The 19,740-nt window shown below is 37.3% G+C and overlaps 1 protein-coding gene across 1 annotated transcript; it reads right to left on the bottom strand.

The window, feature by feature from the left end:
* Nucleotides 1–1,367: 1,367 nt before the first annotated feature.
* nsmaf (neutral sphingomyelinase (N-SMase) activation associated factor) lies at nt 1,368–19,709 on the bottom strand. Its single transcript, XM_058395616.1, has 31 exons — nt 19,466–19,709; nt 18,938–19,018; nt 16,405–16,483; nt 16,213–16,277; nt 15,968–16,004; nt 15,399–15,449; nt 14,799–14,870; nt 14,667–14,714; nt 14,495–14,547; nt 13,533–13,662; nt 13,359–13,430; nt 13,111–13,219; nt 12,721–12,897; nt 11,418–11,497; nt 10,188–10,278; nt 9,997–10,060; nt 9,837–9,888; nt 9,634–9,754; nt 9,269–9,400; nt 9,049–9,091; nt 8,504–8,661; nt 8,302–8,410; nt 7,494–7,552; nt 7,341–7,408; nt 6,049–6,116; nt 5,792–5,915; nt 5,005–5,088; nt 4,100–4,250; nt 3,861–3,963; nt 3,081–3,190; nt 1,368–2,971 (listed from the first exon to the last, which is right to left on the bottom strand). Exons 1-31 carry the CDS (start codon nt 19,501–19,503, stop codon nt 2,877–2,879), a joined length of 2,724 nt encoding a protein of 907 aa, XP_058251599.1. The 5' UTR covers nt 19,504–19,709; the 3' UTR covers nt 1,368–2,876.
* Nucleotides 19,710–19,740: the final 31 nt, after the last annotated feature.

The following is a 19,740-nucleotide window of genomic DNA, read 5'->3' as shown; positions in this document are numbered from 1 at the left end:
GACCCTCTGCCTCTGGAGGCATGAGGCAAAACCTCCTAAAATATTAATTCAAACCAGAAAATCTAAAAGCAATATAGAAATAAAGCTATGAGACAAACAAACATACACTTAAATGAACGAATAAATGAATGAATGAGCACAGAGGCTGTTATCTGGTCCTTAACAGTCACACAGTGTTGAGTACAAGATACCCTCTGCTCACATGGCTTTTCTTTCTTTGTATCTGGTGGCCAGTTTGAGTTTATCTCCATGTCACAGGTGCGTATTGTTCCATGAGCTGTTTGAGTGGAAGAATGCACTGGATGAATGTCACACAAGCAGACTGAGCTGTCAGTCAAAATCCAGTCACCTTCAGTTCAGCTGGTACTTACTGATAGACCAGGGTGAATTAAAGGTCAGGACAAGTCTTAAATAGCTGAAATGAGGACATTTCCAGACATTTTCCATTAAGCTTGGCCTGGGTTAATTTGCTTTGCTAATATGAGTAGAAACAAAGCTGCATTCTTTGCATACAAGCATTTCATACAAATGCCTAAAGAAGGCAATTTCACATATTATTCAGTAGATAAATCTTTAGCCATGTCACGTTTTTGAAGACAAACTAATCACAGTTTCTAAACAAGGATCATAAGTAGGTTTATATATTTATAATGAATTAGTAACTATAATACATCATTACACACAGAATTCCTATGAAAAAACAATATACTGCCCCACTTTCCACCCAAGTATGACATGGGCATTGCTACAACTTACTTAAGTCCTAAACTGCATCACCACTTAGTTCATTATTGTAGCAGTGTAGATTTTGTGGTTATAACAAAACTTTCTGTAGTTAAGGGAATTGTAGAAGGCATGAAGAAGAAAGCTGAAATTATTCTAGATAAACTTCACTAGGTTTTGAGCTCACATCATCTGTATAGACAGGAATAGTTACTAGTTGAGGATGGCGTGAATGATACAGTAGGTGACTGTCACGTAAACAACAGACTAAAGACCTACACTTTATGCATTTCACTGACTCCAAATATTTGTTAAACATTTATAAGGAGAGAGTTTGTAATTAGCAATATATCGCCATCTGTTGGCAGTCGGCACATTCTGCAGCTGCCATTTTCCAGCTGTTTTTTGGAGAAACATGTAATTTATTTACAATATAAATAAATAAAAGAATGAATGAATGAATGAATGAATAAATAAACCTACTTACTAGCTAAGCTTAAGAACTGCTAATAAACGTACTACCAAATGGAGAAAAAACTAACAAAAATAAATGCCCTTTTAAATAAATAAATAAATTACACATACATCGTAATAAAACATGACACCTGGGTGCTTAGAGTGCATTTTTATATTTGTACATTTCATACAATTGAACAGGTCTCATGTCTTTTATTATTATTATTATTATTATTGCACAATAACCATTCTTTTCATTTTTACACGTATTGCTTCATTTTTTATTTACTTTTCTAGCTATCAAAAATCTAAGATCTTACTAAGATATAAATATAAAATAAAGATCAGTGTGTGCATGTATATTTATATGTGTACATATATACACACACACAAGAGGAGTTTTTCATGTTTGCATAAGTATTGCTGAACGTGGTGGATTACTCTAAATGGCTTGATAGCGGTCGATTTATACGTAATAAACATGAGTATATAGAGGCATCGTTTTTTGCTGCTTCTTAAATGTACAGGTAAAAAAAAAAAGCATAAGGTTTAACTAAAGACGCCTGTGAAATTCAATATGGAAACCTAAAAACATGTGAAAAGGAAAAACAAATCCTATAGTTTCCTGCAGTATGGGCAGCGTACTTCATCTAGACTGCATGAAGAGTTACATAAAAGGTCATAATGTTGTACATGACTGGACATAATTGAAATAGCATGAAACTGGAATCTATTTAATCTACTGCAGCTCCAAGGCCAGTTTTTATGACTCTCAATACAGCAACGATTTATACTAATAACAGCAGTAAAGTGCACAGCATGAACACTTGGCTGATGTGCATGCAGTGATACATGTTCTACATGTAGTTAGATGTGTAAAAAATGTTTTCAATTCTCTTTACTTTATACGGCACTAGTTTTATTAATACGGCAACAGCGTCATTATATTATAGTTTGCACAAATTCCAATCAATTTTGTCCAGATTTTCTTCAAATTAAAACTTTAAGCTTTTCTTTAAGATTTCTTTTCTTTAAGATTTTCTTCAAAAAAAAAAAAGCCAGCTGCTGTAAGATAATTATTGTACAAATCTTTTGCAGTGTGTTTTTATTGTGAGCATAAATATAACCAGTGATCATTTTATTCAACTAAAATAAACAAAGAAAACAAAACATGCAGTTGCTGACATTCAGAAACCTTTCGAAGCATCCGTACAAATTGTGAGACCGGAATTTTGTAAATAGTTGGACTTTATAACACAACTCCCTCCATTAAACAGTTCATGGGTAATTAATATTTATATTTCTGCAGGTAAATGAGGTATACGGATCCATGACATACAGCCCCCTATTCCACAACGCACTCATTTATAAACATGGCATATTTCTTCCTAATAAAAATGAGAGTGATAAAACAATAATATAAAACAATAAAAAGGCATCAAGAGCATGGTAGACTTTAAATATCTCCAAAAAAAACCCTTTCATTGTAATAAGAGCATCAGTAAAATCGTTCCTGATTCAGTTTCTTTAACAGCTTTCAGATGTGTAGCAGAAATGTACTAACTGCTCAAGATCATATTTATGCTCACAGGTCTATAGAGCAGGTGGGTGAAAAAGTACCTCAGGCTTCAAACTGAATTCTTGTGTCCAGCACATTTAGTTGTAGTAATATTTGTGTATGTGTGTGTGTATGTGTCTTAATACTGGGGTTTCCAGAACATGATCTGTTTATCTTCCCCTCCTGTAATGACAGTGCTGCACTGCTCATTCATCCAAATGCAAGAGACAGGACCTGAAAAACCAGATATAAGTTCATAAAGTAAACACACAGCCACATAAACCCATGAAAATATGGATAATAATTTACATTACAGGCTGTGTGTGTGTGTGTGTTTGTGTACCAGAGTGAGCTTGGATCCTGTGTGTAATCTTGCTAGTAAGGAGATCCCAGATGAGCAGGTTCCCTGACTGACCTCCAGACAACACAATGCTGCCGTCCCAACAGAAACACCTACGTTCCCGAACACATTAATAGATATGCATCAACACTGCTGCTTTTCATAATGTGAAAGTTATAATAGCAGGGAGAGATATTTACTTGCTGGTCAGTTTATTAGGAACACCTGAATGCTTACTCATTCACCGAATTATCTCTGTGTGTATGAGAGAGAGAGAGAGAGATGTTTTCAGCTCACTGCAGTTGTAGAGAGTGCTTATTTGAGTTAATGTAATCTTCCTGGCAGCTTGAACTACTTGTCTAGACATTCTGCTCTGACCTCACGTTATAATGGTGTTACTGCCCACAAAAATGCCACTCACAGAAGTCTAGAAACTGTTGTGTGTAAAAAATGCCTGGAGATCAGCAATTTCTGAAATACTCCAACAACCATAGTTAATGTGATCACATTTTTTCTTCATTCTGTGGTTTGATGTAAACATTAACTGAAGCGTGACCCGTATCTGCATGATTTTATGCATTGTGCTGCTCCCACATGATTGGCTGATTATATAATTCCATGAATGAGCAGAGGTACAGATGTTCCTAATAAAAGTGACTGTTGAGTGAACGTCCAGATCCCCCACTATACCAGTTTCCTGCCAATTTCCAAATCCAATTTTATTGCCTGCATAATCAAACAAATGAAAAAAAAAAAAAAGAATTAATTTTTTAAGGGAGTTACCTCTGTTCTTCCTCTGCAAGAACGGCAGACAGTGTTGTGCCTGTCTGTACGTCTGTAACCTTCAAATACAAATCCTCACCAATACTCAGGATGTTTCGACTGTCTGAATCACACACACACACACACACAAACACACACAATTTACATGATTGTCAGAAATCTCAGTGTTAGTGCGCATACAGGTTGTACACAAAACTATGCATGTATGCAGACACAAAGAAGCACACACACACACACACCAGGACTAAAGGCCACTTGGTGGATCTTTCCAGAATGACAGGTGAGCTGATGCAGGAGGGAGAAGCTGGCAACATCCCAAACGCTGAGGGTGCCCTCTTTTGTGCCTGATGCCAAGAGTGTACCAGCAGGACTTAGGGCTATAGTGTTAACCTGTATAAACAGATAAAGACATCCCATAATTTCATACAGGTCATCCTACTGAATGTGCTGATTTATAATAGTGCTGTGCTATTATTTAGTACACCTATACACTGTGATAAGGATATCATATAAGGATAACACTGATATTTTTAAAGCAGACAAGCAAAAAAAAAAACAAAACAATGAATAAAACAGTTTGGATAAATAACTGAGATTAAAGAACAATCCTTTTCTAAATTAAGAATAAAACTATTCTGCTTTCTTAATCTACCAGATATAATGCTGGCTTGTACTGTTATTATAATTAGATTCTTAAAAATAAATGTTTATACAGCAGACTTTCTTAAATGCTCATTATAAAACACACTAATTACATAATTATTTATACACACACACAGTTTAAGTTAATATTGTGAATTTATTTGACCAGATTGTTTATTCGTCAAGTAAACATTTAGTGCAGAGGAGGATTTGCAAAAAAAAAACTAAAAAAATGTAGCAAACTGTAGCTAGTTTTAATATCAACAGTAACAACTCAAAAAGGTCATTTTTTAAAACTGTTTCGCATTTTCATCATTTTGGAGATTACAATGCATATGCATCCAATGTATCAATTAGAAAATTTTAGTAAATAAAATCATATGTAACACAAAAGTCACAGACAAAGTAAATACATTCACTGTTGTGGGTCTCGTGTCCTGGTATGTCAGTAAGACAGGTTCACCTTACAGCATTAGTCTCTGGTAACATGCTATAGACTTACCCCTGCCTCGTGCTCCAACTCAGCCAGCAGCAAAAACTGTGTCCTCTTATTATTGGAAATGTCTGCAGCTACACACTTCCACACCTGCTCCCATTCAAACAAGAAATCAACAACAGGAAATTACAGAAGGCAATGTGCAAAAGTATATGAGCATGAATTAGCATGAATATTTTCATTACGCAGTAGAGATACCATACTATACCATAATTTGTAAAAGGTCATTAATTATTAATTGTTTTTATTTTATATACATGTTCCTTTAGCAACATACTTTGAACACCTAACCAAGGAGACTTAATTTAACCAACTGAGATGACCTGTTCCCTGAAAGAATGTTAAATCAAACTCACTTTATTCCATGTTGAATTTAAGCGAGACATCGTATTATTAGCCACCTCGACATATCTCCTACAGTATAATTAATGTTTCATTCTTTACAGGAGCTTACCAAGGCAAGTAAAAGCTGTCAAGGCTAAAAAAAAAAAAAAAAAAGACAGACAGAAATACATATTTACACTATAAGGAGTATATGGGCTTCTTTTATGGTTGTTACAAACCTACAAATAAAAAAAAGAAAAGTCTATATATGAAAAGTGGCCACCGGGGTTACTGATCTGTGCACCCCTGCTTTATAACTGGTGATACAAAATACAAAAAGGCATGAAAGGATTATTTTCCAATCATGCATAAACATGTCTGTAGAAGTACTACTGTGAGTTCTGTATCTTGTGTGTCGTATATGTTTAACAGTATAAAAATGAGCTTATGGTGAATTCAGATCTCTGACCTTTACAGTCGAGTCCCATGATGCTGTGTAGAGCTGGTTGTCTCTCCAGCAAACTTGACTCACAGCATCATCATGACCCATGAGTGTGTCCTGCCTCCTGCCGTACGCTATTGAATAAAAGTACCTAGTGCCAGAGTAGGAAAGGGACACAGAGCAATATGGAAGAAGGTGGGGAAAAAATGGGGGGGGGGGACGTTAGAGAAAGACTTAAACAAAACAATCAAGTAAAAATGACGATTTATTATAATGACACTTACACATTATTATCCCATGAAGAACAAACCACGGTTTTATCCTCAGGCAATATGACACAAGAGGACAAAGCCTTAAATGGACAAAGAGAAAAAAAGAAGGACAGGGCTGTGTTAAGAACGCTTACATGCTTATTAATGACTTATTAATGGAGATAAAATATGATCAGCCATTTCCAATGTAGTTCAGCATGATCCTAAAACCCAACTACATTTACATTTGGCAGATGCCCTTATCCAGAGCAACTTACAATTAATCTCATTTTATACAACTGAGCAATTGAGGGTTAAGGGGCCCGGCAGTGGTAGCTTGGTAGGATTCGCAACTCACAACCTTCTGATCAGTAGTCCAACACCTTAATCACTAAGCTAGCACAACCTATTGGAAAGAACACTCAAAACAATATAAAGGACAAACAGAAATAAAGTAGAAATATCTAAGTTAAGCTGATGAGATAATAAACCACCTAATAGGAAACGTAATAATTGTTAAGTTAATTATCAATTACAAAAGGTTAGTTTATATACTGAAATAATTTCATGGTTTAGCAGACAAAGTGTGAAAAAGATTACTGAGAAGGTGCGGAATCTAATGTTAAGATTGAACATGTGACCTAGCGACTCGCAGTGGCAATGACCAGAGACCGTTTATTCTCAATGAGAGCTGGCGACTTCCAGTGATATGAGCAACAGTGACCGATGGTGACTAGATGTGGGCATGTCCAGCGACATGACAAAGTTGAGTAAAGCTGAACTTTATTCTCTACCAATGGGAGTGAAAAAAGTAGAGTGCACGCAATCTGTGACAAAAAGTGCATATATAAACTGAGTTTATATACATAAACTCTCTCTCAAGTATATTCCATGTTAACGGCAAAAAGAAATTATTTGTTGTCATGTGGAATGCTAGCTGTGCCACCCACTGATGAAGGCTATTACTATGGCAACCTGTAACAGGACCGCCTACTGGCGACTTCATAGTACAATGACTGGAGACCTGCAGCTATTTTATAATCATAGTATGAAAAGGAAATGTTAGTGTGCTATTAAAAACCGTCAATCTCCAGCATTAACCACACCAAGGGCAGTTTGGAACTGTTTACTATTTGCCAAAATGCAACACTAAGTGATTTATTATGGATGTAAAACATAGAAAAAAAGTGTAATGATGGTGAGGAGGCATCATTTGCTCTCATATTTTATTATAGCACAATGCTATAAAGTGTCTATTACATTTTAGGTTAACAAAGCATGGTAATAGTTTAAGTGAGAAAAGTTTAAAAGCATACAACAATTACCATGTTGGAAAAGGACATACTCCTCTGTAGTGCACTGCTTTCCTTAGAAAACATCTTTAAGGTAGAGTCTGTAATAAAAATAAAAAGGTCATTTGTTTGTAAAACGCAGTAAATAATAAAGTTTATTCAGGGTTTGTACTGGCAATCCTTTACCTTGAGATGTTGTGAAAACGGACACACCACTGAAAGTCACTGCAATTCCTGTCACTGGCCTGAAAGGAACAATTAGACACTGACTTCAACACAACACACACACACATATACATACATTATATATATATATATATATATATATATATATATATATATATATATATATATATATATATATATATATATATATATATATATATATATATATATATACATATATATATACACACACACACACACACACTACCAGTCAAAAGTTTGGACACACCTTCTAATTCCATGGTCTTTCCTGATGTTTACACAATAATCTCGTTTGAACAGTTGATATTGAGATATGTCTGCTACTGATGCTCTGTAAAGCCTTCATAACGGCTCTAATCTGAGGTGCTGTTAATTGGTGATTTCGGAGGCTGGTAACTCTAAATGAACTTCTCCTCTGCAGCAGAGGTCAGTTTTGGTCTTGCTTTACTGGGATGGTCTTCATGTGAACCAGTTTCATCATGGTGCTTGATGGGTTTTGCAAATGCACTTGACAATACTGTTCTTGCAAGAACTATTCCAGAACACCTGACCTTCGTGTCTTAAAATAACAACTGACTGTTTTTTGTCATTACATATCGATTACTTAAGTCCATGTGTGTTATTTCATAGTTTTGAAATCTCCAATATTGTTCGAGAATGCAGAAAATAAATCCCTAAACAAAAAACATTGAATTAAAAGGTGTGTCCAAACATTTGACTGGCAGTGTGTGTATATATATATATATATATATACACACCAAACACAGATGAACAAACACAGGCATACTCTTTGTGTATCTTGTGACTGGACTGCAGTGTGAGTCTGTTCATGTTGCTCCAGGCAAGTGTCTTACTTTCCTCCGTCAGATCCTCAAACGATTCCATACTGGGAGAACCTGAATAAGGACATGCACGTTAGTATACACTTGAGTGACATGAACCAAAGGTAATGGACTTTATCTGTGTGATGTGTGTTAATTAAGAGTTACCTGGCGAGAGGTCATTGGGAGATGTGCTCCCTGCAGAGACGTTGTGGAATCGAGGTGTGATGCGTTGAGGATGAGGTTTGGTGAAAAGCTGTCGAGGAGTCTGACCAAACTCTAGTATCTGTGTTAGCATCGCTATCTTCTGATCTGGGTCCTCGATACTACACAAACATCAGCACACACAGACAAACAATTTTCAACAGATAGCATAAAAGTGATAGATGCTTCCAAATAATAACAATGATCTACAAACAATATAAGGTGATAATCTAAAGAATTCTATCCATCCATCTTCTGAGCTGAAGACAGGGTCACGTGGCTCAAGGCCTGGATAGGGATATCGCACATACTCTGAGACACCACAGACAATTTAGAGATGCCAATCGATCTACAGCACATGTCTTTGGACTGGGGGAGGAAACCAGAGGAGGTTTTCCTGGAGGAAACTCCCCATACACAGGGCAGAGGAATGAATTGGAACCCTAGAGGGTAACAACAAAAGCACTAAGCTTCTCCAATATAAATAATCAAATATAATGATTCATTACCTGTCACAGTCAATGCCACCTTCATATGTTAATGGATGAAAAACTGCAAGTAAAAAAGATAGACAATTCAGTAAAATCCATCCCATGTGTGTAAGTGTTTAAGCATGTTGGATGTCATATCACTGCTGCTTTGGTGTGTATATTTTTATAAAGAGAGAGAGAGAGAGAGAGAGAGAGAGTGAGAGAGAGAGTGAGAGAGAGAGAGAGAGTGTGTGTGTACCATTGTGGGCTGCAACAGCTTCACTCCCTCTCTGTTTGTAACCAAAGATCAAATTGATCCACTCGTGCAAATTCTCTGACACAAACTGACTCTCCAATGCAGAGCGCATCTTCTGCAGAAAGTCTTCCACATCTAGACACACAGGGAAGAAAGAGGGCAAGACAGAGAGAGAGAGAGAGACAGAGAGAAAAGTCAAAAAGATTATTTATTGCATGTATAAGATGTACATGCAAGATGTACTGTCATCATTGAGGACCTAATAAAAACATTAAACATCCTTAGAGGAGCCAATGAGAGAGGAGTCCAGATCAAGGATATACAGGTAATTCCAGTAAAGAAGTATGGTACTGATGATTTTAAACTACCTGTAGCCCAAGGAGGAAGCTCCACATCATCTACTCGCCCTCCACCCTGCCTCCGACCCAGATTTAACCCCAGCATGTTCTTCAGAAAACTGGAGTCTGTTCCATAGAACTCAGGAATCAACTAAACACACACACACACACACACACGTTACTGTATAGAAAGAGGGTCTAGTTTGCAAGTATTTGATAACCAGGTCTCTTACCTCTTTAAAGTCAGTGCCTCCCTCTAAGCAGTTCTTCCAGGTATCTCCAATACTACACAGGGACAAACATTCAGGATGAACAAAAAACTAATTTATGCTCCAACGACATGACAGAAGTGTGTTTATACATTTTTATGTGATGTGTGTGAGATGATGGTACCTGTTGAACATTCGGTCTGCGTGGTCAAAACGACCGTTCTGCAAGCATAGCATTTGCTCCGGAGCTTCAGAGAAGAAGAGAAGAATCAAACACACACACACACAGGGAGACAGAGTGTGTAAGACATATGATATAGATTACATGAGAAATGTAATCACTATAACTGGTGTAACTCAGCAGGTGAGACTCACCCACTCTAACAAGGTAGAAGAGAACGTATCCAGGAGAGGAGTAATGACTACCATACATGAAACGAGGTTCAGGCATGTCCTTGTAACGCTCCTGTAACAGACATTCAATCACACGCATAAAAACAGGCATTTGTGCTGTACTATAAAAAAGTACAAACAGCGTTCAAACAGTGATCTGCAGTGGGATAACCAAGAGAAAGAGAAGTCTTCAACAACAGTAAGTGGTATTGATCTTATTCTCAATTCCTTCTGCAGTGAAACACAAAACTTTTTTTTTTTCTTTCATTTTTCTGCCCCCTAGTGGACACTTCCCGTTATCTGCAAGGATGAAGATGGATAGATATGAGAACTCGCCAATACTGTACATGAGAACAGACCTACTGTTTCTGACTAGTCAGAGCCACAGTTTACATTGTATTTCAAGCCAAAACACTGCCAAGAACCTCATACTAGTTCATGGGGAATCAGCATGATTATTTCAAGTCTCTTTACACCCAATCATAATTATTACTAATATTCAGGTTCTCCCAGTATGAAATCATTTCTGGATCTGATGGAGGAAATTAAGACATTTGCCTGGAGCAACATGAACAAACTTACACAGCAGTCCAGTCACAAGATACACAAAGAATATGTTTGCCTTTGATTGTGTGTGTGTGTGTATATGCATGAGTTGTCTAAATGTTCCTTTCAGGCCATTGTCAGGAACTGCAGTGACTCTAAGCAGTTTCAGTTCCAGTGACTATACACTGCTTAGAAAATCTCACTGCATTACAGTTTGTTGGAAACTGGAGCATGAAGGTGTGGAAAGCCAAACAGTCTGCAATCTTAACTGTCCTGAATTTTGTGGCAAAAAAAAAAGGTCAAAATGATATCAGATGCTCTGTAGTGGATGGAGCATCCGAGACTGAGACTACAGCTCATATAACAGCTAGGGGAATGAAGTTATTGAGCTTTTGCCGGAGTGGTGAAGTGATCAATCTCTAAAGCACTGTGGTTTGAGTCAGATTTCCTATTACAGCATCTAATGTGCCCTTGCTGTATAGAGACGAGCTATAACACTGATCTCACTATATCGATCTCGAAGTGGCAGAAAGCTATGTATTATTTAATTAGAACTTTTTAGACAGCCTAAAATATTCAGGAAGAACTTTTCAAGTTATGGAAGCTATATTTAAATCAGTGCTAGTAGATTAAAAGTTGGATGTTAGTGGAAGCTTATGTTCTTACCAGTAGCCTTTCCAGTCTCTCTTTGTTTAAAGCTCCCACAGGTTTACTGAGGTCCCGAAAAGAGGCAGGGTTCAACAGATCTAACAGAAACAAGCACGCACATCAAGACGTTAGCACTATAAATGGACCAATGGACATTTGCATGGTTTTAGAATATTAACCTCTAAAGATTAGCAGCTGATTATTAAGCTGTATTTAATACTAATCACTTCTTTCTTACTCTATCAAGACAATGTGTTCAGGCTCTGGTACAAAGATAACACATTTTCAGGAGAAAAGTAAATCTTAATATTGATTTGTTTCCATTGTTGAATTTAGTTATATGGTTCTATAGTATAGATATAGGGGGGAATAAAGGAAAATCTAAAAGGATGAGCATGTACATTCACAGGGCATTTTATTAGGAACACCAGTACTCCTACTCATTCATGCAATTATCTAATCAGCCAATCATGTGGCAGTGGAGCAATGCATAAAATCATACAGATACAGACCAGCTTCAGCTAATCTTCACATCAAACACCAGAACAAGGAAAAATGTGATCTCTGTGGCATGATTGTTGGTGCCAGACATGCTGATTTTAATATTTCTACAGCTGCTGATCTCTTTGGATTATACTCAAAATGGTGCAATAAAGAGAAAACATGCAGCGAGAAGCTGTTGTGCACACGGAAACGCCTTGTTGATGACAGAATGTCAATGAAAAATAATCAGACAGTTTTGAGCTAACAGAAACATATCCTCTTCTGGGAAACACCTGATATTGGGATTACAGCGGTATACTGTAAAGTCAAACAGTACCAAGTGTATTAAAAGGATGAACACACTGTGAAAAAAATCCCTGGGAAGAGCACGGGATATTCATTATAACTACAGCAGCAGTTCATGGGAACAAGCCTATGGTGTCCGGTGTCCAATTTCCACTGAATCAAGGGTAAGAGTTGGAAACAAACAGTTCTGCTGAGCAAAACAAAACAGCAACAAGCTAGCTAGCTGCAGTTTAAGTAACAGGGCAAAATAATTCAGTCCCTCCAGGATTTCAGGGAGTTTTTTTTGTAATTGTTGTAAAACTTGTGCAGCATTTTGTGCCTTTTCATTGGTATTCATCAACATACACACACAAGTATGAAAATAAAAATCAGCAAAAATAAAAAATCTGGGAAATACAGTTGAAATTTTTAGGTTTTGGTTGAGTTTGTGCAAACAAACAACTTAAATGAGGCTCAGTGTGTGTTCTGCTGTGGTCACTCTTAAACTAGTTGTGTTTTTCTTTGTTTGTTTGTGAGTGTGTGGTTGGCTTACCTAGTTGTGGGCTAGTGTAGTCGCTGAGGACCCAAGGAAACACAGGATATTGTGAGAGGTCATTAACGCTGCGGTCTGCCAGGTTGTTAAGGTGCAGCAGGTACTGGTAGTTGGAGATGTGGCCTCTCTGCCACTGTAGCATGTAACTCTCTGCTGTGTGCTCTGCTATGTGGTTCTCTGTCTCAAACACACACACACGCACACACACAATCAATACTAAAAATATTTTAAGTGTATATACTCAAAACAAAAAAAACTATATTGTTAGACCTTTATGATCATTCAAAAATGTATAACAACTACATATGAACAGAAATGGAGATATTTATTCAGAACCTTATACGGAAATATACGTGTACATGTGTCTATGTCTGTGTTTGTATAACATACCTAGGAAAGTGCCGATGTAATAGTAAAGTTCATCTCTGTCTTCGGTATTGTAGAACTTTAGGTAGATATCTGAACACAGATCAGTCTCTGTACAAAACACCTCCAGCCCCTGGAACACACACACACACACACACACATACACACAATAAATATATAGACACCCACAAACAAAACACATTATCATGAGCTGAGATATGAGCACAAGACTGTACTAAATAACCCCTATATACTGTCATACACACACTCACCAGTGGTCTCAGGCCATGTCTTCTCTTATAGATGCGCCGGACACTGTGGAGCCCAATGTGCACCACTGAATTCTGCCAATACACACAAACGGACAAATATTAAACATTTTGATTACCAGTCTATTAAAGTCTGAAGAAAAAAAATATGCTGGTAAAGCTGCAGTGGTAACTCACAGGGTAACCATTAAGGGGCTGGAAGTACAGGTTGTGGTCTGTGATGCAGACATGGCCAGGGTTGGTTACCAGAGGGGTCACCATCTCAGCCATACACTCCATATGAGGCCTCTCAGACACACTCTGAAAGCTGCACACACACATACACACACACACAGGTTGCATTATTACTATCTCTGTAAGTATCCAGATATTACAGACACATGTCTTATACTAGAAGCTGTGTCGTTCATTTAGCAGATGCTTTTATTCACAGCAACATACATGTGGTTGCAAAATATACACCAAGCAATGAATCATCTTCGAGAGCACAACTCTGATTCTCTTGCTACCTTTAGAGTTTACAGTCTGCTGCATACAACACAGAAGACCCGAGACTAATTAAGCAACTAGTGGTCTAAAATGAAGCTTTAAGGTCCATGTGCCTAATGCTTGCTGTTGGTTCTTTATGAACTGCAGTGACAGATTAGTGATAAAGCATGAGAATAATTGCTCCCATAAGATCAGTCAGTAGCAGCAGAATAATTGTGATCAGTTGGTTATACTTCAGTGGTAAAATATTGTCTCGTCAAAAATGCAGACTATGTTTTCTTAAAAAATATCTGAGTTCCTAAAAAATTACATTTCTTTTTCACCCTGCAGTGCATGTGCATAATTCCTGCATGCAGAGGACACAGGAGCAAAACACCTGGATTCAGAGGATGCAGGCGTTATGCTTCACCCTTCCCAGATGCTCAGGGTGACTTAGCAAGTAGGTGGGAATTAACATGACCAAAACGGGGAGAAAAAACTGATTTCAGTTTCTTGAAAACAAAAAGAAACAGATTTTTCTTCCTAGAAACAGCAGATTTTGTATTCTTTTTAAAAAGCAGTAATTTCTTCAATGCGTCTTTGTAAATAAAACCGTACTGTAACATGACTAGTGGTGTGAGGTGAGTATTAATTACACAAAGATGCCTAACCTGTTCTTATCGAAAGATGTTCTCGCCAACCTGGATTGCAAGTTTGCAGCGATCTAGAAAAGTAACACATATGCAGTTATTACTAGTGTGATTTTTAAAAAGGACATGCCTCTTAATAACCTCAGGTCACTGAGTAAACGTGTGTGTGTGTGTGTGTTGTAACTGTACAAACCATGGCGGTCTGGTCCCCCAGCTTGTCCAGACGTGATGCTCTATGTAACTGCAAAAATGAAACCGACTGATAAAGCAAACACAGTCAAACATCCTCAGAGAATAATTCATCTGTACAAACTGCAATGCAGACCTGCAGCAGCGTCTGGACAACATCTTCTGTTTTTCTGGGTATCTCCAGCTGGAATATGACACTTCTTTCTCCCTAGTAAGTTTAAACATTGATGATGAACAATATTAGGACAGAAAATAGATCGAACAAGAATGGAAGACAAATTTATACATTATGAGAGGTGAAGAATTTCTTAATAGGTTTAGACAGAAAAACTCAATTTTAGTGTCAGTGAATGTGATGGCTAGTTTTTTTTCCTTTTGCACCATGCAACAGTGAGAAAACATCAACTATGTGTATAACAATGATGATAATGATAATTATAATAATAAAACTGACCAACGTGACTATAGTTACACCCACTTCTTTTTTTTCTTCTGACTCGGTCAGATAAAGTGAAAGTAACAACAATGAGAAGGAAATACACATCCACGTCTTTCACATCCTGTGTGCTTTTCCCTTCCCTGTGCTATTCCACTAAAGCCAATTTCATTTGTGTTGTGGTGCAAAGCATAGTTATGGCTATAGCAAGGTGTCCAAACCATGAATCTCAGCACCTCAGCAATATATATAGATATAATACAATATTAAAAACCCGGTATTATGAATGTATTCTCTTACCCTTTCATATTTGTAAGGAGCAACAGCATTCCCCTCTTTAATGAGAAAAACCTGATGAAGCAAAAACACATGGTGAGAAAGCATACTGTTATAGCCAGCAGGTGCACACTGACTAGTAAAAGTACACATACATTTTTTGGGCAAGGAAGCATTTAAAATGCATCTGAAATCTAGACTGTGATTTATATGCTTTATTTATATGCTTCTTATATATCTTTCTTAGCATTGCACTAGTAACTTCTGGTCAGTTATCACATTACCCTGTGTATACTGACTATATGTAAGACATACAGTGTGCAATCTACAACCTAGTCTTTGTGTTACTGTCTCTATTGCTGCTGGATATCTGGAATATCCTTCGGGATCAATAAAGTAAGCAAGTATCTATCTATCTATCTATCTATCTATCTATCTATCTATCTATCTATCTATCTATCTATCTATCTATCTATCTATCTATCTATCTATCTATCTATCTATCTATCTATCTATGCATCACAACAACTGAAGCAGTAAACTTTGCAAAACACAACATTTATGTCGCTGCACACACTGAAGCACATGTTCACCTGTTTGGTTTCCATAAGCAGAGATGCTGGCTTGGTTCTGCAGCAGAATAAGGAAATGAGAAGGAGAAGAGGGGAAAAAACCCAACGGTTAAATATGAATGTCATGGAAAGAACAGACAGATCTGTGCATAACTGTGCATCACTTCTATTTTAACTGCAAAGTGCATTACAAGGACGGATCTAATCGTAGTGCTTTTCAGCCACTCCAGCTTTATCAATCGCAAATGTGCATTGAAATATCTCACTCTTTAAAAGGGTTGGACTCATTCTCCTCCACTGTTTCTATCCGCCGGCAGTCTTTGAGTGGGATCTGTTTAAAAAAAAAAAAAAGGCTTTGGTCAACATATTTCCTTCAAGCCTGAGTCAACATATTTCTCTCAGGAATTCCAGGATGATTTATGAGTGTCAGGGTGCTGAAGTGTTGAAATGCAGCTTACCTTTAAAATAGGCTCCACTATCTCATCTGGCTCAAAAATGACTGATTTGGAACAGATCTTTAAAGAGCCTCGAATGTTTCTGTGATCAAAACAGTAAACATAGAGACTTAGAAATTAATTCATCATTAAAACAAAAACTAGTTAATCAGAATTCCTAAAAATTAGGGGTGTAAAACATAGGCACTCTGATTATACACAAAGTGGGTGTGGCCTAAACCGCATCCTTCACTAGGTATGTTTACATTTAGCAATCTGAATGAAATCAATTTGATTGCAGGTTGCAAAATCTACCAAAAATGAGGAAAAGTCAATAATCCACTGTAACAACTTCTACTGCTTTGTGATTTTTCTGAAGGCATTTCCATCTGTCTTTAAGATTAAAAATATCAGAGGTAAACAAATATATGCACCACTGCATTAAGCATGTGTGCAATGTAATCAGATTCAAGCATTTATTTGGTTCATTCTTTTCCTATTTACTGCTGTGATTATATCAGATCTACACAACACCTTCAGTGAAGTGAAATTTGCTTGGAACAAGCTCAATTTGGATCGATCGAGGCGTTTACATGAAGGCTTTTTAATCCGATTCAGCCATCAATCTGATTTCTAACAAATTATTTGTTTGCATGTAAATGTACTGAATGATGCACCTGAGAGTCAAAAGACTCTACTAAAACTATTTAAACAGATTAACAGTAGCAGGTCTTCTTGAGGTCAGGATTGATATATGGGAAACTGGTCAATTGTGTTTATCCTATTTCCCAGCTGTTTGTAACACAATCATTACCCACTCATCACTTATTCACAACTCTTTTGGTCATCACTTATTGCCAGACTGTATAACCTGGTGTCACTGAGTAAAATATTTAGTGAAATGCATCGGCTGTACAACTTTTACAAATTATTACAAAACTTTTAACTTTAACTTTGGAAACATCTGGAAAACCTTGCAAACAGCAGTTTATCAGAAGAAGGAAGAGTTTAGTGATTTTCTCCTGTTAAATGTGTAAGAAAAATTAATACATAAATGTTAAAGAAAAATGATATGGTTTATCTTGCCCAGGGCTTTCTGTGAAGATTATACTGGGTAAGGAGCCAGTAAAAAGGGCGGTAAAACCAGTAAGTCTGCCTGAAGATAAATGTTGCTAGTTGCACACCTTCAGATCAAATACTGCCATCCAAGTGTCTGCTAGATCACATTGTCCACTCAAAGAAAACAGCTTATAAACTCAGAGACAAGGCTTTCAATTGTGTAAAAAAAAAAATGTTTAGCCAACAAAACAGAACTTACTGACTGCAAACGATTGTGTCCCAAAACAGAGCAAGAGAACTGATAAAATAGACTAGAGAGAGAATGAAGTGGCTGATGCTCATGATCAACATCTAAAATAATAATGTGTATATCTTCCAACCATCCATCAATTTGCTGTACTGCTTATCCTACACAGGGTTGGGGGGAACCTGAAGCCTATCCCAGGGGACTAGGGACACAAAAGGTTGGACTCACACACTACAAACAATTCAGAGAAGCCAATCAGCCTACAGCACATATCTTTAGACTGGGGAGGAAACCGGTGTACCCAGAGGAAATGCCTAAAGCTCAGAGAGAAGAGGCAAACTCTAATCCACTATGCCCGTCCACTTATAAATCATATCGCTTATTAAATTAAAAGCAAATTAAATCAATAAACAGCAAATGATGTTATGTAATAATAAATGCATTGGTGTGTCTACTCTTCCAGACTTTGTGAACAAATGCTATAACTTTACTTGTGATTCAGATACAGTGGAGCCAAATAGTCTGAGACACCAAGACCACATCAGAAATATCTTTAATTGAAAAGCAAAATGTTATAATTATTATTTTCATCGATTTCAGATTTGGTATGTCCCCCTTTAACAAAAGCATTCACTCAAGCTGGCGTGGATGACACAAATTTGTGCAAAGCCAGACAATCTCCCTTAGATCAAATCCAACGCAGTGCCGTCTAAACATGTCCCTTGTGTTGAAGCACAATTCTCAGAGATAATCTGACATTTTGTACAATGATACATGGTCAAGCTCAATCTTGAATCCTTGAATATCCCTTCTTTGTTTATTTAAACTGTTAATTTTCATTTTTAATTCGCAGATTTTCAGTGTGGGCTCAGGTTTATAGACTCCAATGTACTGCGTGTGCAAATAGATATATTTTAGCTCTAGAGGAAAGCTGGTAGTTTTCAGAACTATACTTACAGTATGAAACATCAGAGAAAGAAAGAAAAAATAAAACTTTTGGTTGTACAAAACCTCCCTATGAGTTTATAGACTGATGTTATTCTTAGTCACTGACATAGAGAACCAGTATCAGGATGTATTCATTACTAGAGGTTACAAAACACTTCTGTAAATCACTCTGGATAAAGACGTCTGCCAAGTACTGTACATGTATACGTCAAAATGTGAGCTTTTCCCAGGTCACAACATCTCAGCTTTCCTTAACAGGGAAACATCATATCAGTGTATGGTCAAACTTCTAACAAAGCTCACCTGTTTGGGAGTCCAGCCACTTTGTATGCAGTGTACTGTTCAAAGTAATATTCCTCCAGGTCTAGTAAGAGCAGTGAAAACCTGAGAAAGAGAGAAGACCCTTTTATTTTTCCATCATGACTTCCAACTTCTGATCACTTCAGTGAGTCTTTGGGAATGCTGTAACATATCTTAGCCCATGCCAGTAAAACTGAACCGGAATGTAATGGGACAGGGTTGTTAATCTGGTCACTTTTTTAACAAAGGAGTCTTTCAGATGAGATTGGCCAGTAGTTAAAACGTCTGGATTAACCATCAACATTTCATGTGACTGCTTTTCCCTTGCAACTTCCGGCAACAACCTGAAAACAATAACGTCTATCATGTTAGAAAGCGGAGTTTCTTTTTCAATCGTGGCATGTATTAAATATGGGATTTAAAAGTATAAGTACAGAAACATTATTTTTTGCTGCTCGAGCTGCTGTATGAGCCTAAACACAGCGCCGAAGCCGGATAGAGGTGTATAATAGAGAGTGAAGAGTGAAATACCTCTCTTTGCAGCGCTCCTTTTTTCTGATGAACGCCATGGTGCACGGCGGGACACACACACACACACACACACACACAGCTATCAGACCCTCACACACTGATCAAACTCCCGGAACTAGCTACAGCTCATTCCTGACGATTATAACCACCTCTGAGAAAGAACAATACTTCGTTTTCGTTCTCTCCGTTTCTCTGCTCTTTGGTGCGCATGACAGTGGGGCCGGGAGTCGATCACAAAAAGAGTCGACACTCCGATTTCAGGCATTGGAAACAGA

Source organism: Hemibagrus wyckioides, linkage group LG07 (genome assembly GCF_019097595.1).
Source record: "Hemibagrus wyckioides isolate EC202008001 linkage group LG07, SWU_Hwy_1.0, whole genome shotgun sequence".
Taxonomy (NCBI): domain Eukaryota; kingdom Metazoa; phylum Chordata; class Actinopteri; order Siluriformes; family Bagridae; genus Hemibagrus; species Hemibagrus wyckioides.
Note: the sequence above shows the minus strand (reverse complement) of the source record. Positions and strands in the feature narration are given on the sequence as shown.